Genomic DNA, 15,550 nt, shown 5'->3' on the forward strand with positions numbered 1-15,550 from the left:
CTGCCATTGATAGAGAATAGAAGGAAAAACAAAAAATTTGCAACCCATATTTTTTGGCATGTTTAGTCCGCAGGTCTTCAGTACCGCCACCCACCTGTGAGACCTCACTCCATCTACTAATGTAACGGGATGCACAATAGAACTACATTTAGAAATCCGCAGGCCCTCGTACGGCAGGCCTGCTTTGCTACAAATTCCTTATCCCAGGCACAGTATGAATAGTCGATTCCACATATCAGGCTCTATTGCTCTTTATTGGGTGCGTCCCTAGGAATAGATTTTTTTTTCCAAAATTCCAAAACATCTGAATTTATTATTTTTTTTTTATTATTTAAACTTAATTTTTGTTTTTTTTTGTCCTAAAAATCCGGTTTCCACGTTTGCAAAACGTGAAGTTCATTCCTGTCCATGTCACGTGGGGGAAGAAACCTACAATCTTAAAGTGATGTCACCAATCAAAAAGTGGGCGGGGGGAGTAAAAGGAGTTCATGATGTCACCAGAGCATGATTTCAGAGTGAGCTGCTGGATCCTCAGCATCACCATACGGTACAATAGGTCGGTGTGTAATCACAGCATAGGATGCTCGGTATCACTATACACGGAGGTGTATTCATTGGTGTGTAGAAAATCCACATCATACAACGAGGTTGCATATTATTGGGTGAACAGATACTCAGCATCATTATACAGCGCAGCATGTTCAAGGTTTATGTATAGAGATACTCAGCATCATGATAGAGCAAACGGTCAAAAGTACTGAGATACTATGCGTCAGCACAGTTTAGGGGGGTTCGCTATTAGTGTACGGGGTCGTGTGATCTCATATAGTACAGTGTGCTTTGCTTCTCATCACGTTGCTGGCCTAGCTTGCAGACTGGAGCAACAATATCAAAAACTTCATTTCAACCCGGATCTCAAAATCAAAACCACATTCGGAATTAGCAGAACCAAAATGTAATCATCTGCTAGTGAAGACAGCAATGCAGTGCAGTGGTTGACCTCCGATTCTGCAGAGCTACTCGTTACTGCCCTCTGCTGGGAGCGGAGCACTGCATCTACATATGCTGCAAAGTAATGCATATGCCTACTGAGTAGAACAATGCATCGCAAGCCGCCGGTCTACTCCACCAGATGAAATTTGGGGCTATAGGAGCAAGTGTTTAATCGGAACCATACAAATCTGCATGCTCCTGCTTGAAGAGGAGAGGGGTGCTAAGGGTTTGCTTCCTTATTGCAGTAGGTGCTACTTAGAACAGACAAGGGGTGATACAAAGATGGCGGACCGTCCAAAACCAGGGTGCAGTCATTGTGCAATTTAAAGATTTTGGGGTGCCTTATTGCCTCGGCCCAGATAAGGAAGGGGGTAGTGGGGCTGCATAACAGGGGTACCCCTTCCAAAAAAAACCTTCTACTTTGGGTCTCTTCCCCACACAGACATCAAAAATCTCCTTAATTTTGAGAATAATTACTTGAAAAGTCCTGGCACACCCGCTGTGGAACCCTCCTGACAACACCGTGTGACTGCCAGGGGTAGCCGCCTAGAGTTAGCGTGCTCTTGTGCCTTTCTCCCTGTGTCTCCCACTTGAGTCTGTCAGTCTTATAGATGCCAAGGCTCTCCATTTCCCCCATGATTGGCACACCAGAGGCTCTCTCACTCAGAGTCGTGTCTGTGCCTCTGGCACATAGATCTCGATGCTGTCCGCACTCTCTGTAGCAGAATTCTGGCGGACCGAGGCCGCTCTTTTGGCTGCCATTAGCCTTTTGCGGGCTTCTTGTCGCTGCTTGTCACTGTTGGAGGGGCCTGGTGCCTTGTCACGACTCAGGGGAGGCTTGGGTCGGGCTGGCTTCTTTGGCACAGGGGGAGGGGGTCTTTTTATCTCCTGCGAAATGGATAAATGAAAAACAATGGTTACTATATTTTATCTTCACTGTACATTATATGTGCGTAGTATGGAGTAGTGATGAGCGGTAGGTATTCTCATAGGGTCTCACTAGGACAATCTGGTAATGTCACCCGTACAATGTTGCCATATTTCTGCTCGGCTGGTTACAGGCTCTATAAAATAAACAGTGTTGCAATCTCATCTTTCAACCAAGGTCTTCCTTCTCACCTCCCTTGCAGAAACACCATCTCTACAAAGTCTCTCAAAAGGGTCTCAACTCAACGATTTACCGTATCTCCTCTTCCCCACCCATCCACCACAACTATATGGTGAAATGGGAAACAGCCCTGAGGAAAACAATCACTCCGAAATTATGGCAACTAATACGGAACTGGACTGCTAAATCCTTCATTTGTACTACCTACAAGGAAATCCGAAAGAAGTTGCCAAGAGCACTGGTACCCTATCTCGGTCTTCTTCATACATTTAATGCCTCCATGCCATCTACTTCTTGGGGATGTCTTTCCATATTTTTGGGAAAGGTTCCCTTATAACCCCCTTTTAGAGAGACGTCAAAGAGTGTATTCTCCCTTCGTATACCTCTGGACTCCCTTTCATCTATTAGGTACCTCTTCTAAACACCTGAATATAGAAAACTGTTCAGCAGCAAAATCACTTCTAGCTAGACCCTGAAAACAAATGGCTCCCCTATCCCAGCTGGACCTCTATGCTAGGCTCAAGGAGATCCGTTGACGTGAGTACTTGACTGCTTGTCTCAATAATACTTTAGATTCATTCTTAATCATTTGAGATCCATGGGACACCTTTAGATGTACCCAGTCATCAACTATAAGCACCATAAACTAAGTTACGATCCTCAATCTGTAGATGATGTGGAGTGCAGGGAGTCTCCCTTCATACTCACCCAGCCACCCTATTCCTGAGGTGTCCTGCGGCGAAGTCAGCACCCACAGCAAGCGTGAGTCTTTTCAGAAGGCTGTGCGCACCCACTCCCATAGAGATGAATGGAAAGGTGCGTGCAGTCCCTACTGAAAAGAGTTAAGTTTGCTGTGCACGTGCCGAAATTACGGCGGGACACCACGGGAATAGGGGACCGTGCGAGTATGAAAAGAAACTCGCCGACTCCACATCACCTCACTAGAAACACGTACAATAAGCGGGTACAGCAGCACACAGAAGAAGCTTCCAAAAGGTGAGGTGGATAAACTGCAAGCCACAGTGAGCCCGAGCCACAAGACTCCAATAGCAATTTGAGTGTAATTGAGTATAGTGGCAGCATGGGCAGAAAATCAATTTTTTGATAAAAAAAGATGCAAAAAGCTTTATTAATCCATGGTCAATAAAAAGTAAGCATGCATCCACTAGAAAAACACGAACTTAGTTTATGATGCTTCTAGTTGAAGATGCTTCGCCTTTAATAGTCTTACCTGGCACTGAGCTTTCCTTTTCACTACCTCTCTACAAGAGGACGGTTTGTACAAGTGCTTGTTCCCCACTTTACTTCCTCAATTAATCCCTTTCATGTTCTACTTGTAGCGTTTTATCTTTACCAGTTACACAATTTTAGGAAACAAGGGTGCAGGACGCGAGTTCAGTTCAGTCGCAGTTTCATATTGACATTTTATGGTTTATATACACTACCGTTCAAAAGTTTGGGGTCACCCAAACAATTTTGTGTTTTCCATGAAAAGTCACACTTATTCACCACCATGCGTTGTGAAATGAATAGAAAATAGAGTCAAGACATTGACAAGGTTAGAAATAATGATTTGTATTTGAAATAACATTGTTTTTACATCAAACTTTGCTTTCGTCAAAGAATCCTCCTTTTGCAGCAATTACAGCATTGCACACCTTTGACATTCTAGCTGTTAATTTGTTGAGGTAAGCTTGTGAAATTGCACCCCACGCTTCTAGAAGCATCTCCCACAAGTTGGATTGGTTGGATGGGCACTTCTGGCGTACCATACGGTCAAGCTGCTCCCACAACAGCTCAATGGGGTTCAGATCTGGTGACTGCGCTGGCCACTCCATTACCGATAGAATACCAGCTGCCTGCTTCTGCTGTAAATAGTTCTTGCACAATTTGGAGGTGTGTTTAGGGTCATTGTCCTGTTGTAGGATGAAATTGGTTCCAATCAAGCGCTGTCCACTGGGTATGGCATGGCGTTGCAAAATGGAGTGATAGCCTTCCTTATCCAGAATCCCTTTTACCCTGTACAAATCTCCCACCTTACCAGCACCAAAGCAACCCCAGACCATCACATTACCTCCACCATGCTTAACAGATGGCGTCAGGCATTCTTCCAGCATCTTTTCATTTGTTCTGCGTCTCACAAACGTTCTTCTTTGTGATCCAAACACCTCAAACTTGGATTCATCCGTCCACAACACTTTTTTCCAGTCTTCCTCTGTCCAATGTCTGTGTTCTTTTGCCCATCTTAATCTTTTTCTTTTATTGGCCAGTCTCCGATATGGCTTTTTCTTTGCCACTCTGCCCTGAAGCCCAAAATCCCGCAGCCGCCTCTTCACTGTAGATGTTGACACTGGTGTTTTGCGGGTACTATTTAATGAAGATGCCAGTTGGGTACCTGTGAGGCGTCTGTTTCTCAAACTAGAGACTCTAATGTGCTTATCTTCTTGCTTAGTTGTGCAACGCGGCCTCCCACTTCTTTTTCTACTCTGGTTAGAGCCTGTTTGTGCTGTCCTCTGAAGGGAGTAGTACACACCGTTGTAGGAAATCTTCAATTTCTTAGCAATTTCTCGCATGGAATAGCCTTCATTTCTAAGAACAAGAATAGACTGTCGAGTTTCAGATGAAAGTTCTCTTTTTCTGGCCATTTTGAGCGTTTAATTGACCCCACAAATGTGATGCTCCAGAAACTCAATCTGCTCACAGGAAGGTCAGTTTTGTAGCTTCTGTAACGAGCTAGACTGTTTTCAGATGTGTGAACATGATTGCACAAGGGTTTTCTAATCATCAATTAGCCTTCTGAGCCAATGAGCAAACACATTGTACCATTAGAACACTGGAGTGATAGTTGCTGGAAATGGGCCTCTATTCACCTTTTGTAGATTTTGCACAAAAAACCAGGCATTTGCAGCTAGAATAGTCATTTACCACATTAGCAATGTATAGAGTGCATTTGTTTAAAGTTAGGACTAGTTTAAAGTTATCTTCATTGAAAAGTACAGTGCTTTTCCTTCAAAAATAAGGATACTTCAATGTGACCCCAAACTTTTGAACGGTAGTGTATATAGATATATTTTATTATATTAGTGGAACTCAGAAAACTGTTGCCACATCCTCCTTTCATCTCCCTGACTTAGGAGGTTGCATACTGATAAATAACTGCATACCGCTGTGTCTTAACCTTCTATGTCACTCAGAGGGATTTTCTGGAACTCTAAATTTGGATCACCAATATGAGATTCGCCTCTCGGGAACCCCACTGATCAGCTGATTGAAGAGGCTGTAGCACTTCGATGAACATTATGCTCATCTATCACATGGCCTGAGAGCAGCTCATTCCCATTCAAGTGAATGAGACCAAGCTGCTATACCAAGCACTGCCACTATAAAGTGTACAGCACTATACCTGGTATGCAGTGAAGTGACAGCCGTGCTCACCCAAGCGCCAGATCCACTTCAATCAGCTGATCAGGGGGCACCCCGAGTGGCCAACTCCTACCAATCTGATACTGAAGGCCTATCTTGAGGAAACGTCATCAATAAAGTAGTGCAGGAAAGCCCCTTCAACAAGACAAGAGGTCAAAAAGAAATGGGTACACTTTCTAGGTTTACTTTAGCATTCACTCAAATTCTGGTGAGTGATTGAAATGACTTTTTCAATATGCATATGATAATAATGTTCTATAAATTAGTCATTCCTGTGCAGGAAGCATCCATGGCCGGCTTCCAGATGAGGCAATTAAATCGAAGTTGATGTACTGAGATCCTGCCGCAGTTTCCTGTACTTTATAGCAGGACAGAGACAAAAATGTTCTTTCAACTGGAAAAACAGAATGAAGGCTATGCTGGGAGAGAGCCGGCAGCAGCTGCTCGGAGGGGAGCACTGGATTTGTGGGAATCTGGAAGGATGTCAGGACCAAGTCATGCATGAAGGATACTGTGCTAATGAAAAGACATATGGAGAGCAGCAACGCATCCAAATACCTCGGAATGGCACCAGTCGTACCAAGTGCCCCCGTGTTTAGTTGGCAGAGCACAGACATCACTTCTATTCCTGCACAAAAAGCTTTGAGAGCCCTTGAAGAAAATTGGATTTTGGTAGATTTCTTTGTTTTTTTTCTATTAAATCTGAGACTAAGTTCAGGAATATAAGTCAGTGTGTTATGTGAAGTCTTTACCCTTTCCAATCCACTGTCTGCCGTCTTCAGACATTCCGATTGAAGGCTGTACAGCTCCGATGTCGGAAGACGTCCGGAAGGGTATTCTTACTGTAGATTACTGGCAGCTGCTTTGTTGTCAGGGGCCTCTCCAACATGTCTCATACCGTAGTACTAGCTCTCGCCAGCAGATGGTGGCATTGTATAATGGCAGAAAGAGAAAACCCCCTAGGAAACCCTGAATCCAAAATTGGATTGCAAAGGGTTAAAATGCAGTGCGGCCATTTCTCAGTTCAAGGGGTTGTCAAGCGAGAACGCCCTTCCACGCAATAATCAACAGATGGAAGGGAAAGGGGATGACCGGCAGATGAAACCAGTGCTACGGGGTATACAGAGGTAGCAAAGTTCAACTTGATCTTTTTATGCATTGTGATAGCTTTCTGTGCAACAGTTTGTTTTCCCTTTTCATTGATTTACAATGGCTTCTCTTGTGTTAACATAACTAGGTTTTTTTGAATGGTTTAAGATTAGAGATGAGTGAGCATACTCGTTAAGGACCGATTATTGTCCTTTTCGAGCACCTGCCTGCTCGTCTGCAAAGATTCGGGTGCCGTCGGGGAACGGGTATCTTGTCCTTAAATAGAAATGAGCGAGCATACTCGTTTAACTTAATTTTCTGCAACACCTGTACATTATATTGCAGACCATCGATTAAAATTAATGGTTGACCAAGTCCACCAGATCAAGTGTCATTCAATCATTCTCCATTCTATAAGACAGAAGGAAGGGGTGCCCACAATCAAAACCTCCAAGCCAACTCTTTTTCTATTTGCCCTTATTACCATGTTTTCCCGAAAATAAGGCACCCCCGAAAATAAGACACATTAAGAAATTTGCAGAAATCGCTAATATAAGGCACACCCCGATAATAAGGCATACTAAAGTGTGCAGGCAAGTCAAGAGGCCTGTCCCCTGCTGCCATCCCCGTTGTCTCCTACCTCCTCCTGTGCTGTACGAGTGTGCTGTTGTAAGCTCCCCTTACTGGCTGGAAAACCCCATACTGTCGTTCTCTTGCTGCTGCACATGTCTGCTGTGATGAGCTCCCCCTGGTGGCCGGAAGCTGCAATACCATCCCTGCTTACAAGTGGTACAGGAACTTCTGTCTGCAGGTACCTTACTTTTTTTATGGCTCTGTGTGTGAGTCAGGCAACCATATGTGTGATTCTTAAGGCTGGGTTCTCACAGAGTGTATTTCCAGCCTTAGGGGGTGAGCATTACAGTCTCCAGACAGTGTGTAGGAGCCAGGTACCTTACAGCTCTTATTTTTTGTGTGTCATTTTGATTCAATAGGGGGCGTCTGCTTTTTTGCTGAAGAGTCTAAAGTACAAGAAATAAAAAATGTTGCTACCGTATATTTTTACCCCTAGACATGAGCGCAAAAAGAAAGAGCTATTCCGTTGAGTACAAGAAAGGAATCGTGGAAGATTCTTGGGGCAAAAACCTTCCTGCTTTGGCCCGAAGATTTTACAAGAAATGGAGTGTCAAGAAATTCAGCAGGAGATTCCGGGTTCAGATGTTTACGATGATGTGCCAGAAAATGATGACATGACTGTCATTGAGTAATTTTTGCTTTGTTTTCACAGTTTGTCTAGCTATATTGGTTTGTGGTGACAACTACGGTACTGTGCAGTATATACGGTAATAAATGTTCATTTTTTTTGTTAAACAATAAATGTGAATTCTTCTTCATTGAAAAATAAGACACCCCTGAAAATAAGACGTAGCGCATATTTGGGAGCAAAAATTAATACAAGACGCGTCTTATTTTCGGGGAAACAGGGTAGTACGTATAAATGCTAGAGTGTTTTTTTGTTAAACTACCCCTTTAAAAACTTATTCCCCATCCATAGGATAGGAGGGGAAAGAAAAAAAAAAAAAAGAAAGGGTCTGATCAGCAGGGGTCCAACAGCGGGGACTCCCACCGATCACTAGAATGGATGTCCCGTTTTCTCCATATCAGGCCTTGTTCACACAAGCGTAGTTTTAGCGCATTATAGGCACGTCAAAAGATTGCATCTAATAGAACCAATGGTTTCCTATGCTCGTATCGAAGGTGCGTGCTGCAAGAAAAGACAGGACCTGACCTATCTTTGGTGCGTGATGCGTGAGAGTTTCCATAAGCTCCTATGGGAGCTGGATAACAGGCATCATGCAGCTCCCGATTGTGGGAACGGGTAATTTCATTGCTAATTAAGCTCAAGACTTAATAGCTGGAAAATCACCCGTTTACGCGATTTTTCTTGCACTATATCCAACATCTTTTCACATGCCTATACTGCGCTAAAACCACGCTGATGTGAACGAGTCCCCAATGAACGTTGGTTGAGCACGCACACTGCCGTTTCATTCGTCTCTATGGGACGGCCGTTGATAACTTAATGTGCTCAGTCCTCTCAGACAGCTGTTGTGGCAGCAAGTCTCTAGGGGGACAAAAAAGCATTAAAAATGTTAAAATTCAAGACGCTCGATCTTACTTTCTGATGGGAGGGAGGAGGATCAGGAGACCCTCATACACATGCGAGAGTTGTCTGGACCCATCAAGATCGGCAGGTTCAGACAACGTTTAACTAAATATTTATGGTGTCCTTTAGCCGCTATAAATTATACATGACTTTCCGCTTCTGGATGTAAGCAAGAATGTTTCCAAGCAGTAAACCGCAAACCGAGGTCTTGATAAAGAATTTAAAAAGGATTAATCATTGTATAAGGAAGATTTCTACAATGTTTAAGATTCATTTACATAAAGCCAAAAACGATCTTTGCGTGTAAAAGGGCCTTTATATATGGTCTGGGATTTAAAGGAAATCTTTCAAAAGACAAAGATTTAGCGATTTGCATAATGTGTTAATGGCCATTAACACTTTATCATCTTCATTTGCATGTAAAAGGGCCTGCAGGAGTTCTTTGCACAGCCGGTCATGTGTTTAAACACAAGCCTGGTTCTGCAAACAGCTGCATTGTTCTCACGGCTGCCAGCAGATTGCATTGTTCTCTCCCAGCTAGAACGAACAGGTTTGGATGAATTTTGAGCGATAATCCTTGGGTGTATAAGGGCCTTTAGACTTGCCAAGAAAAATAAATCTTACATTTCTATCAGGGGTCTCGCTCAATGCCCAGCCATTGGCCTTGAGCTGGAAGAGTTCATCAAATTTCATGCTAATATCTTCTATGGAAAGCTGCAACAGGTCCCAGAATCCGGCAAGGTCCTGCGCTGATGGACGTGGGTTTGAGTTGGGGTTCTAGAAAACAGAAAGAAAACAAAATTATTATTTTAAATCATTCCTTTCCCTCCATTTCACCATTTACATCACTAATAAGACTTCAGAGACATCTGCATGCCCCACAGTAATGTGAAATCAGCTCCTCAGATAGTGCACCATGTCTATCAGCGTGCCATGGCTTTTTAATGTCGTCAGAATCTCCTACCCAGCGCTGACCGGATGTACTTAAATCTTCATGCACTATGTTAATAAATAGTATGGCTATACTCTTCCTCCCCCATGGATTTCAATAATATATAGGTTTATATAATCTCTCCCAAGAAGCACATGTGGGCTAATCGGTATATGAGTCATACCGTCAATGACAGACTCATAGTATCCTGTAAAACTGCTCTACCGGTTAATTAATCGTATAATATACCAAAGATGTAAGCAATATGCCGTGCTCTATAGAAGATTACTGAGAAGTTTCAGTTTGCAGATACACTAAAGTGACACTAACTTTTCAGACAACTTTTGTCCATGTAATAGCCTGTGTGGCTCATCAATCTTGTAAAATACCTTCATTATGTAGAAAAAAAAATATCCCAAAAAGTGTCTAAAAACATAGTAAATGTGGTACAAGGCATGTATGACTGTCTTCTAGTGCAATTTGCTCCGGTTGCATTTTGAACAGTAAGTCTGCCCGAGTGTCTCAAACCTGCATAATCTGGGTCGCTTGCTGTTAAGTGTGGACCTTAAATTAGGTTTACAAACCATTTGGCCAGGTGGTATCTGAATGCCTCAATCGTTCTGGGAAAGAATAGGGTGAGTATTCAGGTACCTGATGATTGGACCAGTGACTGAGCAACACAGCATGGAAAGGGAAGGAAAGGGAGTACAGGACAGTGAAGTACTGGCAAAGTAGTAAGCTTGTAACATGCCCCGTGTGAAAGTGGATTGCAAACAGCAGAAAAATGGGGAAGACCACTTGAAAAAAAATCAGCACTTACAGACCTGAAACAGGATGAAAAAAGTAGCAAATCAGTGGATAAGGATAACCTGATGCATTTTAGAAAACTTGTTGAAAACTCCGGAGTTGAATGATAAGCAACTGCCTAATATTATATCATTTCACGAGGGGGAGCAAATCCGAAAAAAAAAAAAAAGCATTAAGTGCAGTTGGCGTAGTTACATTTCCAGCCACTGTCCTACTGCCATTGTCATCAGGTAAAAAAAAAAAATTCTTCCAGCATTAGCACAAAAAAAACCAAAAAAATAAATAAATAAAACACAACTTGGCAACAAATACAAGTGCACATCTTGGAAAGATGCTTCTATGTTGCAAACCACATAACTGGTTCCTAGAAGGATTTGTGTTTGGTTTTGGAACCTACATACCTGCTACTGATATGGCACCATTACTTTATATCTGGGATCTAGGATTTGGACTTGTGTTGGTATGATCTGTAAAACCCCATTTGGGTGTTCTTTAAGGTCCGAGGTGGGGCTGAATAGCAATTCAGTGGTCTCCATGAACAGTCAGTATATCTCTACCATGTCAATGGCTTCACAAAGGGGCTCAAGGCTCATTTATACGTTCTGTACTGTGCAGATAAGATTTTTTATTTATCTTTGGGGAGGGGTGGGGAAGTGGGGTAACAGGCTGGGCTCTTCATGTCTGGAGTCTCCAAAGGATTCTCTGCATTGTATAGATATCCCAGGATTCATTTCAGGAATCCGGCTCCGTGAGAGGTACTTTGATAGATGGCTACATGTGTGTTATACCTCATTGCCCTGCAACAATAGCCGTACATAGTAGAAAAAAAAAAACTGCTGCCGTCTTAAAGTGCTCCGGGTTTTGAAATGTAAATTCCTAATGGAAGAGACTGCTCCAAGGGATTATACCATTACATGACACAGAGATAGCCTGTCATTATGAACACTGCTGCTCCTCTGAATGGTCCCGCGCTCTTAGGATGGACTAAGAAGGCCATGTTGCCCTTTATACGGCATGTGACCTTTAAAATTAATGTCTGCTCTAGGGATCACTGGACAAAACCTGAATATTTTAATTTTTTTTTTTTTTAATTTTGTTATGGGGCCTTTATGTTCCAGTACAAAATCCTTCAAGATGTGTGAAGTCTGCAGATTTAAAGTAACCCTCCAGTTTTGGGTCAAAATGTTGTCTTTGTTCTGCAAGGGAGGAGCGGGTTTATTACCTGCAGTCCCCGATCCCGTTGGCCTTTCAACATAGCTGCTGCAGTTTTCTAAACTACTACTCTCCGACTAGCTGATGAGCAGGTATGCTGCGTTGGTAGTCTTGTCACTACATAGGTTGTGTTAGTAAATGGACCGAGATCACATGACCAGCTGAGGGGGGGGGGGGGGGGGGGAAGGACTCCAGGAAGTTTCAGGTACAAAGGAACCACCAATCAAGGTAATACTAGCCGACATGTATACTGGAGAAGTCCGTTACATAGTGAACTGAGACAAAATACACCAACTAGCCCTCCAACCCCTTAACCACACATAATGTACAATTATGGCTTGCGCATTTTGGGTTTGTATGTTTTTTTTTTCTTTTTTTACAGCTGACACTCGACAGCTACAACTGCTGATCACGGCTGTTAACCCTTTAAATGCCGCTGTTAGTTCTGATCACAGCTCGAAGGTCCAACCCCCCTCCTCCCCTCATTATTTGTCCTACACAGTGAACATAGTCAGAAAACAATAAAAATACACAACACTAAAATTGCACCAAAATCACCTTGTCTAAGAAACCTTCCTATAAAAAAAAAAAAAAAAGTTGTATGTACTGCATAATGGTACTACTATAAACTAGGAGGGAGGAGACACATATTAGATATTAGAAAACACTTAGACAGTGAGGGTGATCAATGAGTGGAACAGGTTACCACGGGAGGTGGTGAGTTCTCCTTCAATGGAAGTGTTCAAACACAGGCTGGACAGCCATTTGTCTGGGATGATTTAGTGAATCCTGCACTGAGCAGGGGGTTGGACCCGATGACCCTGAAGGTCCCTGCCAACTCTTACCAGTCTATGATTCTATGAAACTACAGATTGTCCTGCAAAAAATGAGCCCTCAAAAAGATTTAAAAAAAAAGTTATGGCAGTCTGTTGCCCGAAGATTGTTTTTCCTATCTTTTGCCTGAAGTATGGGTAAATGAGATAGATCTCCATCTGGTATTATTGTAATCGTACTGACCCACAGAATAAAATTATGCAACTTTTGCCGTAGTATTTATACCATAAAAAACAAGACGCACCTACAGATGGTAGAAAACTATTTTTGCCCCATTTCACCCCCATTTAGAAATTACAAACATTTTTGAGTACACTATATGGTACATTAAATAGTATCAGTGAAAAATACAACTCGACCCCCCAAAAATAAGGCCCTCATGCAGCTACATTGGTGGATAAATAAAAGTTATGATTTTTTTTTTTAAAGCGGTTAGAAAAACCAAGAATAGGGAGAAATAAAAAAGGGTTGGAGGTGGGAGGAAGCAATCCCTACAGGGTTAATGGCTGGGATCTGAGTTATCAGACAACCAACACCTGCTGCGTATAGAGGTGGCTCATCTTTTCAGCCTGCTCTATCCAATCCCCACGCACATCCGATCTACACGTACGTCAGATGGCACCAAGCAAGAGGGAGCGGTTAGGGTGTGTGATATAATTTGTCCTCTTGACCTGGATTAATAATGGATTTACACCTCCATCAGAAGTCTAGCTCTAACATATGCCACTTATAGGCACACAGTGACATACGGCACCTGTAGGGTCCTACATTTAAAAAAAACAAAAAACACACACACCTTGCAGGATACGTTTTTTGCTAGATTTCTCTGCGCAGAAAAAGTAAAAAAAAAAGTTAGAGTTAAAAAGAAAAACTGTTTTCTGATGTATACCAGCAGGATGAAAGCTGAATGAGCGATCCTCTGGAATGTATTGGGTGAATATAGGTCAGATATGCACTGAGAATATCCATTCATGTACAGATTTCCACTGCAATTATAAGATTTCAGACTTCGCCTAGAAATGGAGAATAAAACCACTTTCTGCAGCTTGTGTGAAACGATCTTGTACAAACCTGACCTACTTTTTCCTGGACTGATCCAGCTCTGGTTGGGGACAAACTGTGGAGGATAGAGCTTGACCAACTTGTTCGACATGCACCAATACTAAAAGATGGATGCCGTCCGTGTGACAAATGTGTAACATGACCTCATGCCTAAACCACATACAAGGTCTTTGTAGACTATGGCAATGTGAAGGGCTGCGTAAGAGCTGGACACAAAAGAATTGGAGATTTAAAGAATTAAGAGAAGATGTATTGGATGTTACTGTATAGAGAAAACAAAAAAAAATAAAAATAAAAAAAGGTTCCAAAAGGGTAAATGTGAGCCGAGCCGGCGGCCCTGCGGTTTCTGTATTGTGGATGACCGCAGTCGCTCCCCTCTGACATGGGCAGAACAGTTTTTTTTTTTTTCTCCAATGCATTTATATTTCCCACACCATCACTTAGCAACGATGTGGGTACCGACAGCACAATATTAGTTGTGTATGGGCTGCGGGCCGGGCGGCCTTCATCGACTTAAATCACACGAACAGAGTGCGCAGCAATTTTTTCCTCCGCTCAAAGAAAAATTGAATTTGTATCTGTGACTGAGTGAAAAAGTCAATGCCTTTGAATGGCCGTGTTTTGCGCGAGGAGGACGCCGATAGCGGACTCCGCCTGTGTGAGCCCAGTCCAAGACTTTAAAGGGAAAAGGTCACATTGAAAAAAGATGCCGTCCATTGTGCCGGCATCATGTTATAGAGCAGGAGCGGCTGAGCGGGGCGATATATAGTTTATGGGAAAGGATTCAGTAGAAGTTGTATTTTATTCATGTACATCCCTGTTCATTCCAGGCTTCGAGGTCCAGTGGGCGGTCCCATCACAAGGGGGAGCCGTCAGCGACTGATAGCTCCGCCCATTGGACTGTTCAGCTCAGAATGAGCAGAGATAGAAATGAACACAAGTTATAAAGAATCTTTCCCCATAAAACCATATATTTTAATGTAACGTCCCCAGCTCCTCCATGTTGCCTGCGGTTTGGACAGCATATTCCAGTTGACATGCTCTTTAAAAGTGGCAAATTTGTTAAAAGAACCCATGTCATTATCGCACAACCTAAGCAGTCATTGGAAAAAGGCACAAATAAAAGGATCAGAACTCCACAATGCAAACGTATATGGAGATAAATCAAACAGCACAAGTGCATCAAAACTGACATAAAACACAAAAAGAAATGACGGTTTTACTACATTTCCATTGAAACCATTTGGCTTCATTCATCAATTACAACACATCCTTAAACTCCGCAACTTCCTCCCACACAACCAAGAAACCATCACCTCAATCCATGCTAAACTCACTCCCACGCCGCATCTCTACCGAGAACGTAAATCCCCTTACTGGCTGAATAACCATTTTTCTGGGAATTTTATCTGTAGCCGCGGACAAATCCTATAATCTTGCTGCCACCTTGAACAGCTCATCTTTACGGACGTCCACAATGAATTAAAGAGAGATCTGATTTACGGTAAAGGCTTCTCTTTTGTTTTCAAAAAGCCCTCAGTCAAGTGTTAGAGGGGGATGAGAAAAAAGTTATACATCTTATGACCAGGGGACAAAGCACCAAAAAAATTTAATTTTTTTAACCCTTTCCAATCCACTGACGTCTAAAGACATTATGATTTAAGGCTGTACAGCTCCGATGTTGGAAGACGTCCGTCAGGGTTCTCTTATTGTATATTGCCAGCCCCTCTGCTGTTGGAGCCTATCCAAAGTGTCACCTCATGCACTACTGGCTTTAGCCAGCAGATAGCGCTGATGTATAATTGCAGAAAAAGAGTAAGCCCCCTAGGAAAACCAGGATACAAATTGGATTGGAAAGGGTTAAATTCAGCACAGGGTGCCATGTCCCCTCGGACCTGCACCGGTCCTACAAAATTTAAGGAATCAA

General features: G+C 42.7%; 1 protein-coding gene across 1 annotated transcript in view; it reads right to left on the reverse strand.

Annotated features, from left to right (window-relative positions):
- Positions 1-235: 235 nt before the first annotated feature.
- The window catches only part of DLGAP4 (DLG associated protein 4), a 117,432-nt gene continuing 102,117 nt past the window's right edge, over positions 236-15,550 (reverse strand). Inside the window, exons 9-10 of the mRNA XM_066587634.1 lie at positions 9,402-9,554; positions 236-1,881 (exon numbers count right to left, since the gene is read on the reverse strand). Coding sequence (XP_066443731.1) covers positions 1,657-1,881; positions 9,402-9,554 — 378 coding nt within the window. The 3' untranslated portion in view covers positions 236-1,656. The remainder of the gene's footprint in view (positions 1,882-9,401; positions 9,555-15,550) is intronic.

The sequence above is a fragment of the Eleutherodactylus coqui genome, chromosome 13, assembly GCF_035609145.1.
Source record: "Eleutherodactylus coqui strain aEleCoq1 chromosome 13, aEleCoq1.hap1, whole genome shotgun sequence".
Lineage (NCBI taxonomy): Eukaryota > Metazoa > Chordata > Amphibia > Anura > Eleutherodactylidae > Eleutherodactylus > Eleutherodactylus coqui.